Source organism: Crocodylus siamensis, chromosome 10 (genome assembly GCF_052110815.1).
Source record: "Crocodylus siamensis isolate JL-2025a chromosome 10, ASM5211081v1, whole genome shotgun sequence".
In the NCBI taxonomy this organism is placed as follows: Eukaryota; Metazoa; Chordata; order Crocodylia; family Crocodylidae; genus Crocodylus; species Crocodylus siamensis.
In genome coordinates, this window is record NC_143404.1 from 5,188,410 (window position 1) to 5,210,208 (window position 21,799).

At 48.6% G+C, this 21,799-nt stretch overlaps 2 protein-coding genes across 3 annotated transcripts in view; one reads left to right on the forward strand and one right to left on the reverse strand.

Moving 5' to 3' along the window:
* Positions 1-1,343: 1,343 nt before the first annotated feature.
* SQSTM1 (sequestosome 1) lies at positions 1,344-5,987 on the reverse strand. Of its 2 annotated transcripts, XM_090020460.1 has the most exons (9): positions 5,713-5,987; positions 5,523-5,618; positions 4,268-4,485; positions 3,952-4,108; positions 3,593-3,682; positions 2,821-3,065; positions 2,417-2,504; positions 2,291-2,338; positions 1,344-1,668 (listed from the first exon to the last, which is right to left on the reverse strand). In XM_090020460.1, the coding sequence occupies exons 1-9, from the start codon at positions 5,891-5,893 to the stop codon at positions 1,511-1,513; spliced, it is 1,281 nt and encodes a 426-aa protein (XP_089876586.1). In that variant the 5' UTR covers positions 5,894-5,987; the 3' UTR covers positions 1,344-1,510. The 2 variants fall into 2 exon arrangements, with proteins under 2 accessions (XP_089876586.1, XP_089876585.1); XM_090020459.1 differs by having other exon boundaries at positions 2,291-2,504; positions 5,713-5,986.
* A 10,652-nt stretch (positions 5,988-16,639) lies between these two features.
* Positions 16,640-21,799, forward strand: part of MGAT4B (alpha-1,3-mannosyl-glycoprotein 4-beta-N-acetylglucosaminyltransferase B) — a 75,515-nt gene continuing 70,355 nt past the window's right edge. Inside the window, exon 1 of the mRNA XM_090064138.1 lies at positions 16,640-16,875. Within this exon, the coding sequence (XP_089920264.1) occupies positions 16,779-16,875 (97 nt within the window). The 5' untranslated portion in view covers positions 16,640-16,778. The remainder of the gene's footprint in view (positions 16,876-21,799) is intronic.

The window sequence follows — 21,799 nt, forward strand, 5'->3', positions numbered from 1 at the left end:
TTAAGTGTTTTCTTTCTGAATTAAGATGCAGTTATGGAGACTAGAGTCCCATCCCCCCCAGCTCGTGTTACTTGCCTGATGCACAACTTATTAAAGGAATTATTGTTGGACTCCTCTTTTCACAAGCAAGATATTCTCTAGTAATTCCTCGTACTCTCTGAAAAGATGTCTCTGAGGCAGGAATTAAAGAGTATACTTCTCACTGGCTTATGTTGCCACTATTTTTATAGCAACAAGAGCCTGATGATGCCATGCAAAGGGTAAGGCCTGTGGCTTCTCAATGAGAGCCTATAGGTTAACTAAACCAGTGGTGAGCAAAATTCAGCCAGTGATGCAACCCTGCTGCTTCAGCACCCCAGCCCTTCTGGCCTGTGCCCACTGCCAGGGTGGGGCTAGGAGATCCCCAAGATCTTGGGATGGTGACATAGGGTAAGGCTGGGGCAAAACCACAACCCACTGCCTCCATGCCCCTGCAAGGAGTGGATTCCAGCTGTCCCAACACTGATCCTGGGGTCTCCATGAAGATGTGCTAGGAGCTGTGGGGGCAGGGGCTGCCAGGAAATGGAGTCTGACAATAGGCCAGATCCACCATTTTGCCCACCCCTGCACTAAAACAAGTGTTGCAGAGGCTGGGGAAAACTAGTTCATTATTCCAGAGGTGCTGGAAAAGATGCATCTTAAAGGTAAGATGCCCATGTATAACAGTTCTTTCATTACTGAAGTCCTAGGTAATATGGGGTTACGGCTAGACATGACCCCTTCCACCACCGACACAGCTTTCCCTTACAAAAGGTGCATAAAGTATGTAATGACCCTTTCTATACCAAAAAATCATGTGAGGTAAATTCACCCTTATGCAGCTGGTGTGGTGGAAGTTTGATCAGCTGCTCTGCGCTGTGCATTGTGGGAATGATGCACCAAAATATTGTCTCCTGTGTGGATCTGTGCTCCCTGCATGTTGTCTCAACAAGTGTTTCTGTAGTTGCCATCCCCCTTACGGTGGTGCCCTATACTTGTGTGCTGTTGCAAGACCAATTCTGATACTTGCCAGAAGTGGTAGGAATCAGCCTGGGGGTTCAGTACAGGCAAGGTCTTGGAACGTATCCGTATTTGTTATATTGTAGAGTGGGTTCCCTTTGTGCAAGTTTAAAGTTACGTGCCGCATTCCAGGAAGAAACCTGTATATCATAGCTAAAGCCCCTTCCCATCATGATAGAAATTCTACATGACTTAAGTTTGATGTGTTTCCTGTGTGCTTGCTGCATTAATGCATTACTAATTCTCCACATGTTTGAGTAGCAACACTGCAAAATCTTGAAAAGACAAGTATTAGGATAGTGTGGTAAATTAAAGGCAGGAAGTGATATTTATTTGTTCTACTGCGCACTTACAGAAAGACCAAAGTACAGACACAAGACCCTTGACAGAGGGAGAACAAGTGTTGAGCTGTCATACAAGTTCAGCTTCTGGTAGACTGTAGGCAAGTACTTTAGATTACACAGCAACAGTGTTAAGAGTGCGGTGGTTGCTTGGAATACTGGATGGCATCCAATGCCGCCCCGATGTCGCAGTTCTTTGCCTGCAGGAGACGACTGAGCCATCCCCCCTCATCTGAGAAGCCCATGGACAGCATTTGGGATAGAGATTCTATCAGGCGAGGATCTGCTTCTGTTAGTCAAACAGAGTTCAAAAGGGGGTTATGACTGCTGTTTAAAAATCAGTAGAGGGAGGGATCCTTCAACTTGTGCAGTAAAAGTCATTTAAAAAAAAAAAAAAAAAAAGCCATGTAGCAAGTCAAGTGGAAGAGATATCGAAGACATGTTCTCTCCACCCTTCTCCTGCCTTTGTTTCCTACTATTGGAGCTTTGAAAGTGAAGCCATCCCATTAGACTAGTGAGGCTGTTTCAATACCTGCTTTGAGTTGATACTAAAGCACTCTGTTCCATTACAGATAAGTTACTACATTTTCAAAATGGAGGTAGAATAGTTCCTTTTTAGTTGGAGTAGCTCCCATTACCCAAGCTGCCAGCTAACAGCAGGAAGGAGATTACCAAAATGGCTGAACAGGTGGCAGCTGTTCTCAGGTGACCTAGATTTCCACCACCCCTTCAAGCACCCCAGAGACAGCAGCCTATCTGCAACCAATGCTCGCTCCTGCAGTTTTTTTTGTATTGCAGTTGACCATTAGCCAGGGAAGTTCGAGACCAGAGGTTTTCATACAAGCAACCCAAATGAATTTCAAGGCGGTATGACAATAGGCAACTAAAACACTCGCTCCTGACCTGCTTACCTGGTGGGAGATGTGGGTACAGTGCAGCCTCTCTCAATCCAGTAGGCCCTGGTATAGGGGGAGCCTGAGATGAGTCCAGAGAGCTGGGACCATCTGTCTCTGGCATTTGTAGAGATTGCAGCTCACCTGTTGAGGGATCTACTTCCTTTGAAGATAAGTGGGTCCAGTCCTCATCAACTGCTGAGTTGCTACTGGAATCGCTCTGTTCCAATGACTGTAAAGAAAGAGGTAATTAGCTGGTGTTGCAGAGTTCTTCATGGCAGAAGAGACTGCTGTTATCTAAGGCTTTTGCAGAAAGGTTTCTCACTTTCCTTTACTTGAAGTGGTCTGTAAGATTGAATGTTAAAAATCAGCACCTACTCAGACAACTGAGTTTTGTGCCTTGAAGCATTCCAAGCAGGACAGTATGAAGAAAGGCCTGCTAGTAAAAATATCCATTAATGCCACTTAGTTTGCAGGGGCAAGAGTTGGCTTTTGGCCAGGCACATCTCTAGCACCTACAGGATTGAACCCACTTTCATTTTTTATACCTGGGACTGGAAGCTGCTGTCTTCCATCTGTGCCGGAGGAGAGTCAATCACCATCTCCTGCATCTGCTCTGCAATAGCATCATTCTCTGGAGCAGGTTCTGTGCTGCTCCCTTCCTGTTTGGTCTGGCTGTTCTGAGTAGCAGGACTGCCTGCAGAGTCAGCACCACTCTTCTTGGAGCTAGGGCAGGTAGGGGTCACTTTGCTTCTTTGTCCTCCATGTTCCACATCAATATCTACCTCAATGCCTAAGAAAGAAGGCAGAGGGAAAAGGAATTAGTAAGTTTGCATACAAGATACAGACCTGGAAGTCCCCTGAAAGAGAGCACATTTGTTGGAATCTAGTTATTCTGAACTCAACAGTAAGTTATCATCTTGTTTGATTTTTAAATATCCTGCAGATGGGAAGTGTCAAAAAGAAAACATAAAAGCACTCTGAAAAAAGTTAAGTGAAGCACATGCCAGCTTTTCCTGTGCCAGGAAAAAGCTGTTCTCCATTCTCATTTAAAAAGGATGAAGCAGGCAGCTGTTATATGCACTCACACATGGGAGTCAGATGCAGCCTTAAGTCACCTAGTTAACTCAAGGTTCTTTTCAGTTAAGTGCTACCATTTTACTGCTGTGTAGTATATTTCTGCAAGGAAGTGAGAGACAGGACATCCTTGGGTCCTTATGGTGGCACTGGAGCAGAGGTAAGCCACTGCTCCTGGTGGTACAAGATAGGAGCAAGCCCCAACACTGGATTTGAGAACTGCGAGTTAGAAGAGGCACTTACCCAGGGGACTCAGAAAGGCTGCAACACTCTCCCCGACATTCTTTAGGAAGGTGACATTGGGATCCTGAGGTTGGCTGTTAGTAGAGGGTTCTAAAAAAATAATTTCTGTTAATGCAAAACAGCAGGTAGGTCCCAAACACACTCTTTCCTCAGGGGAATTGAAGAGGGGTCTTGGCAGTCTTAGACAACTCATTCCACCCACCCCTCCAAGGAAAGTGCAACTCAAGCAGGTTTGCATTTGAAATGGAGGAGACCTGGTGTTTTCTCCTCCCTCCCATCCAGCCTACTCCACAGCAACAACAACTTATCGAACCTTTACTGGTCTGAGCACTTCATTCACCGGAGCATTCCCTTCTTACCTCGCTCAGGGGCTGGATTTTCTGGTGCGGTACTGGCTTGTTCCTGCCCAGAGTTCTGGCATGGAGCTGAAGGAGCTGGATACCCCCAGCTATGCAACCAGGCAAAGGGAGGGGCACCATGCCTCATCTTGCGTAGCCAGCGACCTCGTGGGAACCACTGAAAGAAGTTGCAGTGTAATTTGACCCCATACATGGATTGGATCTGGGACACAAGTCACACGACAGCATGCAACTACGTGCAGTATCTGGAATTTTAAGCTTCTCTATGGGTACCCCCTGCACCAGTCCCTCCCCATGGCAGAAACACTTTGCTCACCTCAAGTGGACTCTGGAACATGACCATGTTGTGCTCCTTATGGAGGCCTTTTCCCTCACAGGTGCTGCACAGGTCGTAGTCTGGACAAACAGTACATTTGAACCTAGCACCCACCACTGGTCCCTCGCAGCCATCGCAGATGACGTTGGGATGCACCACACTTGGGGGCTGCTCCTGGCTGCACTGCGGGCGATGTTCACGCCTGCACTCCTTTTTCTCTAAAGAGAAAGAGTTTCTACATTACAAGGAAGCTGCCAGATTAACTTTAAGCCTTTAGGAAGTGAGACTCAGCAAATCTTTCTACAATTTGGAGTTCATTAGTACATGGACCACGTGAGCTTATCATCAGCTGAGTGTGTCCACAATGCCAGCTTATGGGCTATTTGCATTACGCACACCCTCAACAGTGCCAGGATATCTGGGGACAAGCCAGCAGCAAGCACAGAGCAGGGGAAGAAACGCAACACTGAGGAGGGCCAAGTGAAACGAAGCCAAAGAGACCAAGTCAGGAAAGTGTACATCCTCCTTGTGGAGATACTTTTTTGGACTTGTGTCCCTGGACACGCTCCACATCGCACCAAGGAAGAATCTGCCCTTGGCACGCTAGCTAGTATTGATGCGATCTGTATTGCTAGTTTCTAGCACTGCTGAAACAGTCCAATTTTAGCAGGTTACGTGCCCCCAAGGTTTCCCTCTCTGAAATAGGTGAACATTGGAGTTATATTCTTATCCCGAGATGCATGAAATAATTATTAGTATTATTAACAATAATTTGAAGGTAGTGCTCAAGTGACAGGAGGTTCTCCATTTACTTCAGAAAGCTGAACTTGGTTTGGTTGTTTCTTTTTTTAGTTTTCTGGACTTGAAGCCCCGAAAACTTTTTGGGCCCCCTACGTTTTCAGAGTAAATTGCTTTGCCCTGGCAAGGTATTCGTTCCCTCCTGAAAGGGGCAAGTCTCGCTCCCTTTTGAGGCTCCCACGCATCTCAAAAATCGCCGCGCTACATCTATTGACCAGCCCGCACCGAGCTGTCCTTGTTCCCCAAGCTTCCCCGTGGGCTGCAGCCGCTACAGCGAAGACACCTGCCAAGCGTCTGGATACGCCATCGCCCGGCACTCCTCTGCTGGAAGAGGAAGGATGTCAGCAATGCCGCGTGGACGTGGACGGGGCCGGAGCCGGGCCACGACGGGCGAGGGCCGGCTGCACGCACGACACGTCGCAGGTTGCCAGGCTTCTCTCGAGACAGAAAAAGTTACCCTTGATGTAGACACGGAAGACGCCGTCCTTCACGTAGGGCCAGGCCAGCTCCAGCTCCTCGTCGCTGGAGAAGGCGATCATGTCCCCGTCCTCATCTGCAAGAGAGCAAGCCGGTGAGCGACCCCGGCGCGGGCAGGCCCCAGGCCCGCCCTCCCCCCGGCCCGGCCCGGCCCGGCGCGCGGGGCTCACCGCGGTAGTGCAGGCGGCAGGCCGCGCCGGCGCCGGGCCGCAGCAGCACGGGGAAGAGCTCGGCCAGGCGGTCGCACAGCGGCTGGTAGCGCAGCGGGGGGCGCAGGGCCAGGCGCCGGATCTCGCGCACCACCTCCTCCTTGCCCAGCAGGTAGGCCTTCACCGTCACCGCCGCCGCCATCGCCTCCGCCTGTGGCGCAGCAACAAGGCCCGCAGCAGCAACGACACCGCCCCGACCCGCCGGCCGCCAGCAGCGCACTCGCGGGCGGGCAGCCGCCGCGCCGCCTTATAGCGCCGGGGCGGGGCCTGCGCGGCCACGCCCCCCGGAGCCCGCCCGGCGGGGGCGCTGCGGGGAGCGGCCCGGGCAGGCCCGGCCGAGGCCCTTCGGGAGGAGAGGCGTGGGCCGGGCCCGGCGGTCGGCAGCGGGGCGAGTGGTGGCAAGCGGCGACTGCCCGCAGGCGCCACCGCAGCATCAGCAGCGCTGCTGCCGGGGGCGCACCCGCGGGCCGCTGCGCGTCGCCAGTGCGTAGAGGCATCCGGTTTCGGATCGGCAGAGGGCACCCGGGCTGGCCTCCCTGATGGCCTCCCGCCGGTGCCGGGGGCAGCTGGAGGATGTTGCCCAGGGGTGCACAGCCCCCACGTGGCTCCCGGCTGGCCTCTCGCCTCGCCGCCCCCAGCAGGCCCCCCTTGTCTCCCGTTCAGGATCAGTGCGGAGTTCAGCTCCTGGGCCCGAGGGCTGTGCTGGAGCAAGGGGAAGGGCCTTGGCGGGCGTTAAAAGCCAGCCTGAGGGGCTGCCGGGTCAGAGCTGGGTGCCCCGAGAGGAAGGGGAGAGGGTGTTAAGGCCTGAGGACTGGAGCGTTCAGAAGGGATCAGGGAGGTGACAAGGAGCCATGAAGGCGACTGCTGGACTAGAAATGCTGCTGCCACAACCAGGGACTTGGTTTGAAACTTTGGGTGGAGCAGGAGTGAAAGGGGTGCGAGTGCAGCGTGCACCCCTGCATCCTGCCGCTCCCCCAGCCCCTCTGCATCCTGCAGCAGCTTGCAAGACTCAGGAACCGGGACTCAGCACCTTGTTCATGTGCTCTGCCTCCCGCTGCCTTTTTATCCTGGCACCCCTTGTGTGTTCACCACTCTGTTTTCCTCCCCTCTTCCTTCCTCTCTCATTCCTTCCAGCTCCCAGATTATTTTTCCTGTCTCTCGCGAAGGCCAGCAGCTTCCTGTTTGCTTAATCCTGCTCTTAAAGGACTTCTTTACTCCATGTCACACTTCCCTGCATGCTGAGAAAACCCCAGCCCATTAGCATGGAAGAATTCATAGGTTTGAGTGTTTAGAAAAAAGAAGAAGAAAAAAGTAAGGGTGTTTGCTGTCCACAGAGCTCTACCACAAGACAGAGCCGCGTAGGCATGACTGCTGACATACTTGTTTCCAGCAGTTTGTGTTATGGAAATATGATTCACTTCACCTGGGAGTGACTTATCAAGTCTGCAGCACTCTCCAGCAGCTGGCAGTCGGTTCTGCTATCCGGGGCTTGTCAGCAATATTAAGGCCCATTAGTGGAATGCAGCAACATCTGTCCCTCGTCCAGGAGCCTCCTACACCGAGGACTGAGTCCATTATTGATAAGTCTGTTTTTTAGCAACATGGCAGCTGCAAGCCCCCAGCATGGAGACATGAGTGCTGTGCCACAGCACGGTACCCCAGGGCCCTCGGCACAGACAGTCACATCTGTACCTCCGTTCTGCCCTAAACACAGCATCCAGCATCCGTTAGCATTGACACAGCTACACTGCTCCCATCAGATCACAAGGCAATATTAGTCAGGATGGCTTGTTGGGAGGGCCTCCAAAATCCAGTCTGCTTTAGGAAATCCAAAAGATCAGTATGTTAATTAACAAGACCTCTCCGTGTGTTTAATACACACGCTCTCCAAGGGTATGTCTATGTGGCAAACTGAGATGTTATTATAGTGCTGGTACATTGGCATTAGCTTGCATCTCACTACGTAGGGCAATGCTTGCAAAGACATGGCACTGCAAACTTTAGGGTGGGTTAGCTGTATCCAGCATTCCCCGCCAGCTTGTAAGCTACATGAGCTTAGAATAATTCCTTAGCTAACAGTCTCTCCTGAGCCCGAATTCTGGGGTTTAAAAATAAATGCTAGCATAAACATTAGTGACATTAAGGATGATGTTTTGGGGTCTTTCCAGGATTGCTGGCAGCAGTATTCACAGATCAGACACAGTTGACAGGATTCTTAATCTGGTCAGACAAGAGTCCAGCTGGCAGAAGATGCTCTCTGTACCTTCCAAGTAAAATTACATAAAGACAAATCAATTAGTACTAGGCTCTGGGTCAGTGTTAATTTCCTTTAATTTTGGAGGCCCACTGCCCTGAATTTTAGTGATATCATTCTTAACCTGTGATAATGGAGAAGCTTGAGAGGCCTTGTCATTAATTACATGTTTTTTTTAATTAAAAGATCTGATCTCTCTCTCTGTCTTTAAGATGGGGAAATATTTAAAAATATGTCTTTTAAGACCTGTGCTTTCCAGGTAAATCGATGTAGCGTTTGAAAATAAAAGCTGTCATTTTCAAATCCTAATGCCATATTTTTAGCTAAAGAATATTTATTTTTAGAGTATTATTTTTAGACTATTTTTAGAGTAGTCTGAATGACTTGATTTTTGCTTTAAAGTAGCCTATGTTGGCTGATGTTACTGGTTTATGGCCATGACCACACTTGAAGCGATGGGTTAATGTTTAAACACATGAGCAGGAAAATGGTGTGATGTTCATCATTGAACCTTTGACCAGGTTTGTAAACACATGTACTGTGCTAACAGTGCTAGACGTTGAAAACACCGGGGGGGGAAATAGGGACAAGTTCATCAGTCTTCCCATTTTTCCCTTCTGTCAAATTTGGGACTGATGAAAATTGCTGGCTTGTCATGGCTAACAGACTTGTCTTCTGTTTATCCATAGCATAGAGGCAGCATGGATAGCACAGGCCTCTCTGCCCGGGTATCCCTGACAAGGTCTCTAGTTCCTTCTGCATGTATCTTCCTTCTTTTGCCCCTATCCTGAGGCTGTGTAAGGGACCAGTTGTAAACTGGGCTCTTGCCTGCTAGGAAATAGTCTTAAAACATCCAATTTTTTTTACAGGCACCAAACTGCCCTCCAGCATCAACTGTTTTGGGCCATTACTAACCTTTAGCCAGGTGGTGCAGAGAGGGTGCTTGTTCCCTGCAGCTTTGTTTAGGGCAGGGGTGGGCAAAATATGGCCCAGGGGCTAGATGCGGCCCACCAGGCCATTCTATCTGGCCCACGGGGCCCCTAAAAAATGTAGAAAATTAATATTTATCTGCCCCTGGCTGCTTGTCATGAGTCCCTCGATGGCTTACCAAAACTCAGTAAGCGGCCCGCCGCCCAAAATAATTGCCCGCCCCTGGTTTAGGGGTTGGAGGCTTTCTCTCTCACATTCCACAGATGCCCTGAACACTTTTGCCCCTGATTCATTGACGCACCCACCAAGATCGGGAAGGGCACTTAGTGAAAAGCTTCAAAATGCGAGCAGTGAGAACTTGAACACAATGACCGAGCAGGGACAGGGACCAGAAACCATGCGGGGGTTTCCCACTCCTGCCTGGTGTGTGCTGAGTCATGCTAGGTTTGTTGTTGATGGCGTCCTGCTCCTTCCTAATTAAAATATTGCAACAAAAGCAAACTGGCGGTGTTTGTCATCCAACAACCCCCTCAAAGGGCCCCTTGCTTTTTGCCTACCCCATCCTTCTGACTCACCTGTATCCCATGAGCACTTTCCTTTCTCCTCCAGAGTCTCGGGAGCTTTTCCCATTGCTCCCCTTCTATCATTGCGTCACAGGAGCTGCAGTGTGTTGGTGAAGACCTATCCTGAAGATGGTATTGAATCCACACGAGACTTCTCCACATTCACATCACTGAGAATCACTCGAACCTGCTGAACTGTTTTTATGTTTGTACATGAACAAGGGAACATTTCAGAAAAATAGACGGATGTCAGGGAGATTCATTTACTGGTATTAAACTGTGCTTTTTTTCTACAATCTGTCTTGTTCTACCCAACCACTTCATGTGGAGGTTTACCTATATGACTGCCAAAGCTTTCATACATGGTCAGATTGTATATCTCACATGTAAGCGTTGGCTCAGATTTACCAGGAATCTTTCGGGGAACAATCTGCCTTTGGACTGGACAGAATGGTGATAAAAATGGTACTTCTGTGATTCTAGTGTTGGCCACAACATTGCACCCGTCTTATTTGAGCCTTTCTGGATAGTGTAGGATGTACATCGAAATAACAATAACAATCATCGTAATAGTGATAGTGCCCTTGAGCCTTTAGAGTTGACATTCAGTAGATGTTCGCTTTGAGATTTGGGGGTTCAGGTGAATCGCGTCCATTTTGATACTTTTATTTGTGGATGCTGTATTTGCATTTCCCATCACGAAGGTTCAGTTTCTAGGGAGTTTTCAGTGAGGAAGTCCAGGAACCGGGCAATGCAGTAAGACTTATATCTGGCTTAAAAAATAGTGGTAGATTCCCAGCCCTATTTTTGAACCGAGTGTCTGCACCTGCAGAACGCCATACAAGGAGCAAAAGAGAGCTGTTAAAATGAAAAGAGTTTAGTCAGTCTGTCAGAAAAGTGGCAGACAAGATTATGTTTAGAAGGGCTGAATTTTGTAATGTGTTTTTTGTTGTTGTTCAGGAATGCTTTGTAGAAGACTGCTCTGACGACTACTTTCCCAGGCCACTCGAGGATTGACTGCTGCCTGAAACCCAGCACATTTCAGAATCTGCAGTTATTCAGAGCATTCAGAATTTATTTTGCATCCACTGACTTCCCTCCAATCTTTTCCTCTTCCTCTTTCTGATTCCTCTTCAGAACCACCATGTCCTGGGAAGCCTTTTCTAAACCTTTTCTGCGATTCCTATACCATAGGCTCACTTGCCATGTACTTTTTGTGCCCAAACTATTTTATGTCTACACCAAACTATACATTTCAGGGACTGTCTCTCTTCTTCATGTGTAAAACACCAAGCAAGATGCTGCTGGTTCTGAAAGAACACTTTTCTAGCTGAGAAAGGAAGCCGGGATTATCTCCCAACAGGGTGAAGAGGTGACATATTTTGGGGACAGCATTGAAGGGGTGCCAGTCAATCTCTTTTAGTTTACTGGGGGGGAGGGGACTTTCCATATAGGCACTTGGTCTGACTTTTAGGTAGGTCTGAGAACTGCAGCAGCAGGAATTGTGCCTAAGGTCAAAAACAACAGGAGCGTCCCTGTCTTTCTGGGCTGAATCACACTGGATTTCTCCATGATGTCATCCTCCTCCTTCTGGAGGTTTCCTGATTTAACACAAAATCCTGCCCACAATCTGCTGTTGGCCCTGTGGAACTCCCTTGCTTGGCCCTGTGAACTACTGGAAGGAACCAAGGTCAGATGGTTGTGACTCAGCCGAGTCTCATGATCTCTTTTCTTTCTCCCTTGCCTGGGGAGGAAGCCAGTAGTTATAGAGACTAGGTAGTGTTTGAGAGCTGCAATCTACCTCACCTCCCTCTTGCTTTGTTGTGGACTCAGGAGCCAGCCTGTGTCCTGACTTGCAGCCAGTTGAAGTATTCACTCAAATCCACCCTGAACTCCATCGCTGGGAATGTTTCAGACCAATGGCAGGGAACTTTGATTTGAAACATGAACCATTTTCTCATAAGCTGTCCTATATGCGAGCAAAGAGACATAGTTAGCTGTGTTAGTCTGAAGTCAAGCAGAAGGCAGGGTTGATTTGCTAAACTTGTGGATTTAATGACTTCAGAAATGTATCTAGTACAGGCTTTCATGAGCTGGAGCTCACTTCATCAGATGCCATGAAAGGACACTGGCCTGTATACATGCTTTCACAGCATCTGATGAAGCAAACTTTGGACATTAGGGCTGGAAGGGACCTTGCAGGATCATTGGGTCCAACCCCCCTGCCCAAGGGGCAGGAAGTCTGCTGGGGTCAGATCACCCCAGCAAAATAAGCATCCAGGTGTCTTAAAGGTGTCCAGACTAGGTGCTTGCACCACTCTGGGGGGCAGTCTATTCCAGACTCTGGGGGCTCAGACGGTAAGGAGTTTTTTCTTATGTCCAGCCTAAAACGGTCTTCCCAGAATTTGGAACCATTAGACCCCATCTACCCTTGGATGCCCTGGTGAACAGACGCTCTCCCAGTTCGTGGTGCACACCCCTTATATACTCATGCAAGCTTGTGCTATGTGTATCTCTAGTTTAGTTAACTTATAAGGTGCAAATCTACCCTGCCTCCTTCTTATTTTATATCACCATTCATGAAATAGTCTCCTAACATTGTCCATCTGTTGGGGCCCCAGATATGAATGGCCATAACCAGAAAAATCTCTGTGTGAGGGTGAATGCTGACGGAATCTCTTTCTTAAACTCACAGGCAGGGAAGAAAGTAGCAGCTGTTCTTCGTATTCATATTCTGTGGTTAAATTATCAAAGGTTAGCTCTGAAATGTCAGGATTTTTACTGAGGAAACCTCATCAGTTTTCATTGGTGCAACATACAATGTTTTGTTAAGCACAGAGGAGTCTGGGAAATATTTTTGTTGCAGTAGACATAAGACATCAAAAACATGCATATGGGTGGGAGATATAAAGTATGTAGTGCACTGTGTACTTTGGCATTATGCAATAACAATACTTCCAAAGCTGAGAGACAGAAATGTTTTTTCCCCTCTGGTATACGTACTTTACCTGACACAGAATATGTGACATGGAAAAGTTACTTGTAGCTGTTTCCTTCAATTTAAGAATTAAAATATATTATTGCATCTGATGAAGTGCCTTGTTTGCAATAATCTTTTTGTTTTTCTAAGGATGATATCTTTTAGCTCTGTGCTGCGGTACGGCAGGTTCAGGAGCTAGCCTTCCAAGTACAGCGTCATGCAAAAAAGAATAGGAAGTGAGGTCACGTGTTAGAATTATACAACAACAAACATACTCGTTACAACAGGTCTGCATCAGAGCTGGAGGCAGATTAAAATAACCTAATTGCAGTTGGGCAGGGCCAAACTAAGAGAGATTTAGACACCTACGAAGTCTGAAGAAGTTCAACTCGGGATTTAATTTTCTGGTTCAGTTTGTCTCTAGACTCATCAGCCATTTTCTGTCTGTTTTGTACAATACTTTTGTGGCATCCCAGAGTTTCATAGTTTCATAGTTTTTTCATAGTTTAATTTTTTTTATATATTCATATTTGTAGCCTACTTTCTTAGTCTTCTAATTTTGCTTTTCATCTTTGTGTTAAAAATATTCAGGAATAGTTTAAAACTATGAAACTATTCCTGAATATTTTTAACACAAAAGATGAAAAGCAAAATTAGAAGACTAAGAAAGTAGGCTACAGATATGAATATATTATATAAAAAAATGCAACAAGATTTCTAATTGTAGTTTGTGTGTTCAGAGCTTTCAGAGATCTGTGCCATGACTCTGTGGTATAATATGTAACTGAAATCAGGCCAAACCCCCTGAACTGCCTTTCAAAAATGACATAAAAACAGATTCTACAGAACACCTGTGCAAATTACTTTGGTATATTTTACTGCTTTTATTTCCTCCCTTTGGAGGAATTTAAAATATTTTAAATTCCATAGTTGAACCTCTGCTTGGTGACAAGGTATTCAGTGGCAGGCCCTTTGTCCTGATATCCACTCGGCAGCGCCCGATCATGAATTTGGGTTAAAATCATTCTGTTAAAAAAAAAAGAAGTGATTTTTGTTTATCTTCAGGGAGGGACTGAGTAAACTCTGTCTATATTTCTGACCCATCCCAATACCTTTTTGTTTTAACCTTTGAAAAAGCCTGGTGTAAAGCCCATCTATTTGTTCAGGCTTTCGTGTGACCAGGGAATGATTGTGGAAATTGCAAAGATCTGCATCCCAGGACAAAGTCTAACTTTTTGTTTGGTTATTGTGTGCACGTGCGCGCGCGCGCACACACACACACACACACACACACACACACACACACACACACACGGTGCTGTCACTGGGTCCGCTGGTATCTAGACTCCTGGCGGTCCTGGGTGAACTTTTAGCATTCGGCCCCCCTTCACCAGAGATAATGATAATACAAATAATAATAATAGTAGTAATAATTAAAATTACCATTTTAGGGCCCCCTTTCTGGCAGCCACCCAGTTTACCCATGCTTATTTCTAGCCCTGCCTAGTAACAGTTGCATTTCGCTGAAGTTAAAATAAGTAAATGGCATTTGTTGCACTAATCTGCGTGTACTTGCTGTAAACCCTCATGTGGCAACAAATCGTGTGTGTGTGCATGTATATTTGTTTTAAACCCTCACATAGCAAACAAAATGTGCATTGATAAACCTGAACTGACACTCAAGAGGTCCATAGCTCTTGCCAGCTTCTTCGTAGTTCCTCAGAAGGGCTGAGACATTCGGCATTTCATAAAAGGAGGCTCAGCATGTCTGAAATCGGCCACTTTGAGAATGCGGTATATGTGATCCATGCTGCGTGGATTCCCTCGTGTGGCGTTGTGTTTCCTGCTCCAGGCTTCACTTTGTGTAGGAAAAGTCAATAAACTTTTCTTGCTGCCAGAAGAGCTCCCTCTACCGATTTGCTTCAGTCAGATTCCAAGAGAGTCTGCAAAGAGTTTTTGGATTCAGTGTGCCCTGCATGCTGTAAAGGTCTTAAGGAGGCAGCTCTGGACAGAAGCCTCTTGTGTAGGAATGAATGATTTAACTGTAGTTCAGCGCTCTCATCGCTGCTTTTCTTACTAGGCGTCACCTTTAACACTTATGAAAGGTGCCATTCTAAAGTCCTTAATTTATTGCCCAGAAAAAAAAAAGCTAAGTTTGCGGGGACCCCTTCCGTCTTCTCCCTGTAGAGGTGGAAGCAGCAGTGTCTCTGGGGCACAGTCAGTACTTGCTCTCTGATCAGAAGTCTCGATCCATCAGTTATGGCACTCCTTGTGAAGACATCTGCTCACAACCAGCATATGTTTCAAGGGGCCACACAGCTGGATTTAAACTTGCAACGCAGGTGACAGAAGTTAGATGCAAATATCTCCATTTTTCTGTCCGGTCCTTAACGAGATGTTACCTTACAGTACTGCCTACATACTTAGCTGTACTTGAATCCCTTGTACACGGGCTCTGATCAAGCTCCTTCTGTTTTGCTTTGTTTACAGACAAAACTTGTTTCGGTCTGTTGAGAAAGTAGTGGGGCTGTAAACCCAAGGCATCAAAATCCATCCGTGACGTAACAATCCAGTTGGCCTTACATCAATACGGTTGGCCCCAAAAACAGAAAAAAACTCAGACAAAATAATTTCCAAATCAGACTTCTGCTGGGCTCAAACACCTTAAGGTTGCAACCTCCCGGTGTCAAGTCCTTTAAAAAACGATGTTGCTCTTCCAGACAGTAGCTTCCATTTGCCACGTTCATCCATCATCGATTTCCCGTCAGTGGACATTAGATGCCATTTCCTTAATGAAGATGAAATGGCAGCAGACAGGCCATGGTGCTTAGGACATACCTACCTCCTAACATGCCTATAATGCTCTGCTGGTGCCAAACACACCTGCAGGGACCTCAGCGACTGCATTTACTTAGGCTGTGGCTTGCTGTAGGATGAGCGAATGACAACTTTATTGAACTCACTAAATCAGCCGCATGTTTTCTCATCTAGGAGCTGGCTACAGTGTTGGTATAGCGTATGGTACAAGCATCTATCAATCCAAAGTAACTGCTTTCATTTCAAAGGCTTGTACCACTTCGGCAGTCCTGGTTTCCAAATGGATATAGTTAAAGTGCCACAAAATCCTGTGTAGACCAACCCCAAGTATTTCCCCAGCAACTAAATTGCAGGCAAAGGGGGATTTCTTCTATGCTCACCGTTTGGTTTGTCTACAGAGCGGGGGTACGCAGCCCCTGGCGTGGGTGCCAAGCGTGGCACGCGACGGGACTTTGCTTGGCACACGCGCCTCCGGGCAGGCGGCAGGGAAGGGGCCAGGGCCCCGCGGAGTCCGACGTCTTACGAGTCAGGGTCACGGGGGTGGCCCGCTGTCCCAAAAACACTGCCGACCCCCGCCACGGACTCGGGGAGGGCGGCCGTCGTAGAGGACGTGCCCGTTATCTGCTACTCTGTCCCCCGTGGATACGAAACCCTACGCCTTGACGTCCTCCGTCTGCCTCCTTGAGAAAGAGAAGACATTTTTCTCTTGGAGGGAAAAACAGAGGGCATACGCACGTCCGGGGAGCCTCTCGCTCAAGGCAGAGGACAGTCCGCTTGTCCTGGCGGTAGGAAACCGGACGCCTTGACGTCCCACGTTTTTCTCCCGGAGACAACAACGCACTCTCTTTCTGGAAGAGAAAAACCGAGGACACGAAGGCATTGGGTCCCGTATCGGCACGGGACAACCGGCCCGGCCCCTGCGACGACTGCCCTCGGCGACACCTTTATGTCCTCGGTTTTTCTCTTCCAGAAAAAGAACACATTTTTTTTCTCTTCAAGAGAAAAACATAGGACATAACGGCGTCCGGCGAGCTCCCGCCTAGGGCGGCCTCCTCCCCAGCGGAGGGCAGCGGCCCGGCCCGGCCCGCGCCGGGCTCCTCCCGCCTGAAGGCCACGACGCGGCCGCTCGGCCCCGGGCTCCGCGGCGCGGAGGAGCGAGGCCGGGCCGGGGGTGTCGGCGCGGAGGCAGCAGGTGGCGCTGGCGGCCCGGCCTGGCTCGGCTCGGCTCGGCCCGGCTCCCGTCAGGTGCAAACGGCTCCTCCGCCCGCAGGCGAGGGGAGGCCGGGCCGGGCCGGGCGCGGGGCCGCCCCTCGCCCCCCGCCGCCGCCGCCGCCGCCCCTGTGGCGCGGCGCGGCCCGGCCCGGGCGCATGAGGGCGGCGCGGGGCGGCGGCGAGCGCGTGGCCTGCCCGGCGGCCGCGGCCCGGGCCCGGGAGGCGGAGGCCGCGCCCGGGACATGCGGCCGCTCCCGCCGCGGAGGAGGAGATGAGGCTCCGCCATGGCACCGTCCTCACGCTGCTGCTCGGCTGCCTCTGCGCGCTGCTCTCGCTGTCGTGGTACGGCGCCTTCGGCGGGCACAAGGGTGAGCGAGCCCCGTCCCTTGCCCGGCCTCTCACCCTCGCCCTCGCCCTCACGAGGGACTGCGGGCGGCAGCTCCCCCTCCTCCCTTTTTATCTTGAATACTTCAACCGCCCCCCCGACACCCGTCATGGCTGCACCCCACTTTCGTTCAAACCAGGAGGGGGGGTTGTCCCACGGGAACAGGGACACGCGTGGGCTGCCCTCCCGGCGCCGTGCAGTGTCGGTCGTGTCACCTGCGGGTCCGGGGGGCCGGCGCGGTTCGGGTACGGAGGACGAGGGGGGAGATTTGGGAGGAACCAGCACGCTCGACCCGGGCGACCTCCGAAACGGCCCACAGCGAAGCGCGGGCATCCTCGCGCCGAGGTTTGCCAAGAGACGTTGGTCAGTCGGTCGCGCTCGGGGGGTTTCTTCACAGGGCACGATTTGGATAACACCGAGCCTGCCGGGGAACTCCTGTTTGTTTCCCCCCCTTGGATGCTCGGCGTTTCTAAGGGCGTAACAGCCACCTTTCCTTAATCTTGTTCCTCGCCGCTGCGCTGACCTGATTTTTACCGGCCTAGTAGAAAAATGACTGTGAATGTTTCTGGCCAGGCCGGCACCGACCTTTCATCCAGGCAGCGACTCCGCGGTCACTTCCAACTCGTTTCACTGTTCAGAGTCGTGAAAGCCTCCCCCCGGTGCCCCCGCGGCTCCCCTTGCACCCCCCTTTCAAGTGTTTCCTTGTTACTGTTGTAAAATTGCTTTTTGGCTGCTTTTTTTTTTTTTGTGCTTGCCATCAACTCAAAGGTTATGCTAAATGTTTCCGACCCCGTTTAAATCGCATTATAAGCGCACCTCCCTACAGAGCTCCAGATACGATGTTTGAGAAGTATCTTGGTGCAGGAGTGCCTACAGCCATCGCAAGGGCTGGATATTACCGGCATCGTTTCTCTAGTAAAAATGTCTGTGCGGCCCCTTTTGTCGTATGTGTTTTCAAGCCAAAATGCTAAACCTCGGGGTAATTTGCCTGTGCGTCTGTGTAAAAGAGCGGTTTAGAAAGCTGCTGTCTTGTGATGGGCTCTGAGCTGTTACTCTCCCTCTCTTCCCCCCCCCCCCAAAAAAAAAAAAAACAACAAAAAACCCAAGAAAGCGAAGCTCCAGCATCCCTCTGTATTGGGAGAATAACAAATGAAGATCTGCTGTTTGCTGATGCGGGGCTGCCAGGCTTAAAGAGCAGCTGTACTTTTACAGAGGTATTGCAGGAAACAACTTGTAACTTCTCATTTAACTGTACTCATTTTAACCTAGACTGCATCATAGCTTATATCAAGGCACGTGAAGAAGATAAGTGCTTCTCGTACCACTTGTCAGAGTCGGCCATGGGAGAAATGTGAGCGCGAGAATCCCCCCTGGCAGCTTAGGGCCATCTTCATCCACACCGCTCCAGTTCCAGCAGCGAGTTTGTTCCTTGTCGGCAACATGGCCACCTCGGCTAGTTGCAGCGTGCTTCAATTCGTGGTCGCGCAGCAGGTTTCTTGCTTGTACCATTGTGTTTGCAGGTTCGCACCTCCAGTGCTTGTATTGTGGCATTCTGGGGAACCCGGACAACTGCTACATAATGCCTCGAGTGGGGCTGAAGTGACGTGAGACAGTGAGCTCTTGGATGCTTTTGCACTCGGAGGTGGGAAGAAGAACTGGCCAAACCAGTTAAAGACACTCCTGGGAGGGCGTCTGTGCATCTTGCTGAACTGGTTACAGGATCACAGGCCCCAGCCAGAAGGGGCATTAGCTGCCGTGCTTACTAGCCAGGCTTTAACTGTGAGATGTGCAGACATAAACCCTCTTTAGCTCTGGTTAGACACGTGATGGGAATAGTATGTAAGAATAAGGGGGGGTTGAAAACTAATCTCAGCTACCCTCTTACTCCTTTTGCATCCCGTGATACATGTGCTAGATGGCACTGAGCATAACAGAGCACGTGGCCGGCTGTTGAAGTTCTCATTTGGGTTGTTGGGGCTCTCTAAAGATTTCATTATTGGAATCCTTTTTCTCCTTTCTCCCTTTCCCTACACCAGCAGTTCCCAATCTGTGGTACAGGTAGCACCAGTGGTATGCAGACAACCTGTCAGTGGTACACGTTAACAGATTTATTATAATTACTTTATATGACAAAAATTTGCTGGTGGTACTTAAGGTTGTATTGTTTTAAACTGGTGGTGCACAATCTGTCAGAGTTTGGAAACCGCTGCCCTACACTGTTGCCCCCGCTCAAGATATAGGGGAGAATAGTGGCCAGTTTTTTGGTTTTTGTTTTATTTTTTTGAAAGACATGCCTGTTATGCTCTTCTGACACAGTGCTTTGCTGGCCATGCATCTGATCCATAGGGTAACAGATGCTGTCTTCTCTTCTGCCATACAAGCTTGATTTACTCTGCACCTCAGGTTCACATTAAACTGCAGTTAACTTATTTATACTTTATCGAGCTTTCCTGCAGCTCAGCATCATCATGGAGAATACCTGTTGGAATTGCAAGGTTTTGTCTGGAAGAGCAATCTGCACCCTGAGGGAGAACTGTTTGGATGGGGGCAGGGAGGATCATCAAATAGAGTTGGTAGCAAGCAGTCATAATAAATACTAGCTCTAAGGGAAGTGTCACTGGAGGTTTGCTTGAGAATCCAGTTGAAGAAGGTTTTTGGGTGGTTTGTTTTTTTTACAACAAATAAGCAACAGGGTACAGAGCAGATCTCTTGCCCCCTTTTCTGCCCCCCTTCTTTTTATTTTCCATGTCAGCTCTTTCAGCTTTTTTTCAGTTCCTTCTACATCTTAGTTCTCCATTTCTCTCCACCCCCCTGAAAAACCCATCTTGTATGCCTGATCAGATACTTGTCTCTTCTGGTGTCTTGCTTTCTTCCCTATTTTGCCTCTTTGCTTCTGGTCTGGTCATCTTTGCCTTTTGCTTTCAACTGATCAAAGAGCTTTGAGCCCTAGAATATGAGAAGCATACAGTCCCTCGTTTTTGTTTTAAATCAGGATTTGTTGGTGGGCAACAGGAGTAGCTCCTTTAATGCAAACCTCAAGTGTAGTCTAAGAAAGTCATGATTTTGTACTAGTTCAGTTTATCCTTATTTATAACCATGGTAAAGTCAACCGATGCAGGCTTTGGCTGCACTTGTCTATACTTGCTGTTTGCACCCCCACAAGGCTTGCAGGCCACGAGCTGCTGAAACGGGGATAAAAACAGGGTGCTAGTGTATGGTGAAAAAAGTATTACTTATTATCCTGTAGGAACATCCTGTCCTGCTGTCCTGGAGGAGACAGAAGGTCTGTAGTTTTGAGCTGGGATTCTGAGCCAGGGCTTAGTACCTCAAATGAGCCCTGCTTACCAACATCTTCTGTGGAAGTTTTCTTGCTAGCTCTCATTCTTAAATGGGAAGAGCAGCTTGATCACTATAACCACTGTGTTTCTGTTCTAGCTTTTATTTTTATGATAGAAGAAAAGGTTGTGATTGAGTGCCTACATCTGTCCAGTTTTTCCAAGGCTTTCTTTTAGTATTGCAGAAATTGAAGAGCTGCCTCTAGCACTTCAACAGCAGTAAGTACCCCACCCCCCTTTGAACAGGACAGCCTCCTGGAAATTCAGATGGGCAGAACAATTTTTCATGCATTTTTCATGTCTGAAAGCATTTTTTTTTAAAAGGTTAAGAAACCCCCTTAGAGACTTGCCATTCACGTGTTTTGTTGATGCCCCAAGGCTGTTCTCAATGAGTGGCCTTCATTTCCATCCCTCTCCCTGCCCCGGTTGCTTGAGAAGTGTCCGGCTGTTTGTGGATGGTGTGTTTCTGCAGTAACTAGTTAATTCCAATAACTATCACTGCTTCTATTCATTGGGAAAGCACAGATGATGGCAGGGAGCTTTCAGATGAGGTTGAGCGGGGAAACAAAACTTAACTTTGGAAGGAGCGTGGCAGTAAGCAAAGACATGCTGGATGGTTTAATAAGCTTAATAAGTAGCCTACACTTGTCTACTCTCTTTGAAAGAACTTTCCTGCCTGTTGTCTAGACTTTTTCTCTAGGAGACTGCAGGATACTGCTGGTAATGATTATGCAATTAGGAAGAAGCAGGATAAAGCCATCCAGGGTACTTCATGTCCAGTTCTGACGTCAGAAGTCAGGCAAAGGTCCTCGCCTTGTTCTGTGGAGTTACTATAAATGCAGCCTAGAGAGTTTAAAGCAGAGAGGCTCTCTCACAAGGCTAGCTGTTAATTGGATACTGTTGATATTTATTACACATTGGCACAGTTTGTCCACTGTATCGTGGACGCTGTAAGTGTCTAAAGAGCTTGCAGTGGGGTAGGCTCGGGGACAGTGTTGCGGGGGAGCAAAGGAAGCAAATAGACCAGAGCTAGGTTTATAATTCAGACTGTGGTTCAAAGCATGTGCTTGGTAGGCAGTTGTTGCTGTGCGTGTCTTGCAAAGAATAGAAATCAGGTAGAGCACCAAGTTCTGTAGAAAACTCCTCCGAGCTTGTAACAGAGTCTCTCTGTGTAAACATGGACACCAGTCCCCTTTCTAGGATTGACGCTTGCTGCACCACTAAATAAATGGGTGGATGTGTCTTTCATTCAGTTCACGGGACCTTCCTCTCCATTTCCATCTATGCTCCCCAATGCATGTGCACATATGAAACTGCATATGCTCATATTGGTCTGAGGCCTTGTCTGCACTAGGGGTGGGCCATAATTGCGACCCTGGTGTTGTCCCAGGTATAGCCACATCAGTGGGTTATCCAGGACAGGCAGGGTAATTTGTGGTAAATTGTGACTTGTACCAGGGTAGCTTTGGAACTGGTGTAGACGAGACTGAAGAGTTTGTTATCATCAGTGGTTTTCATGAGTAAACACAGTGGATCAAAGGCAAGGGTCTTATGTCACAAAACCAGAGCCAG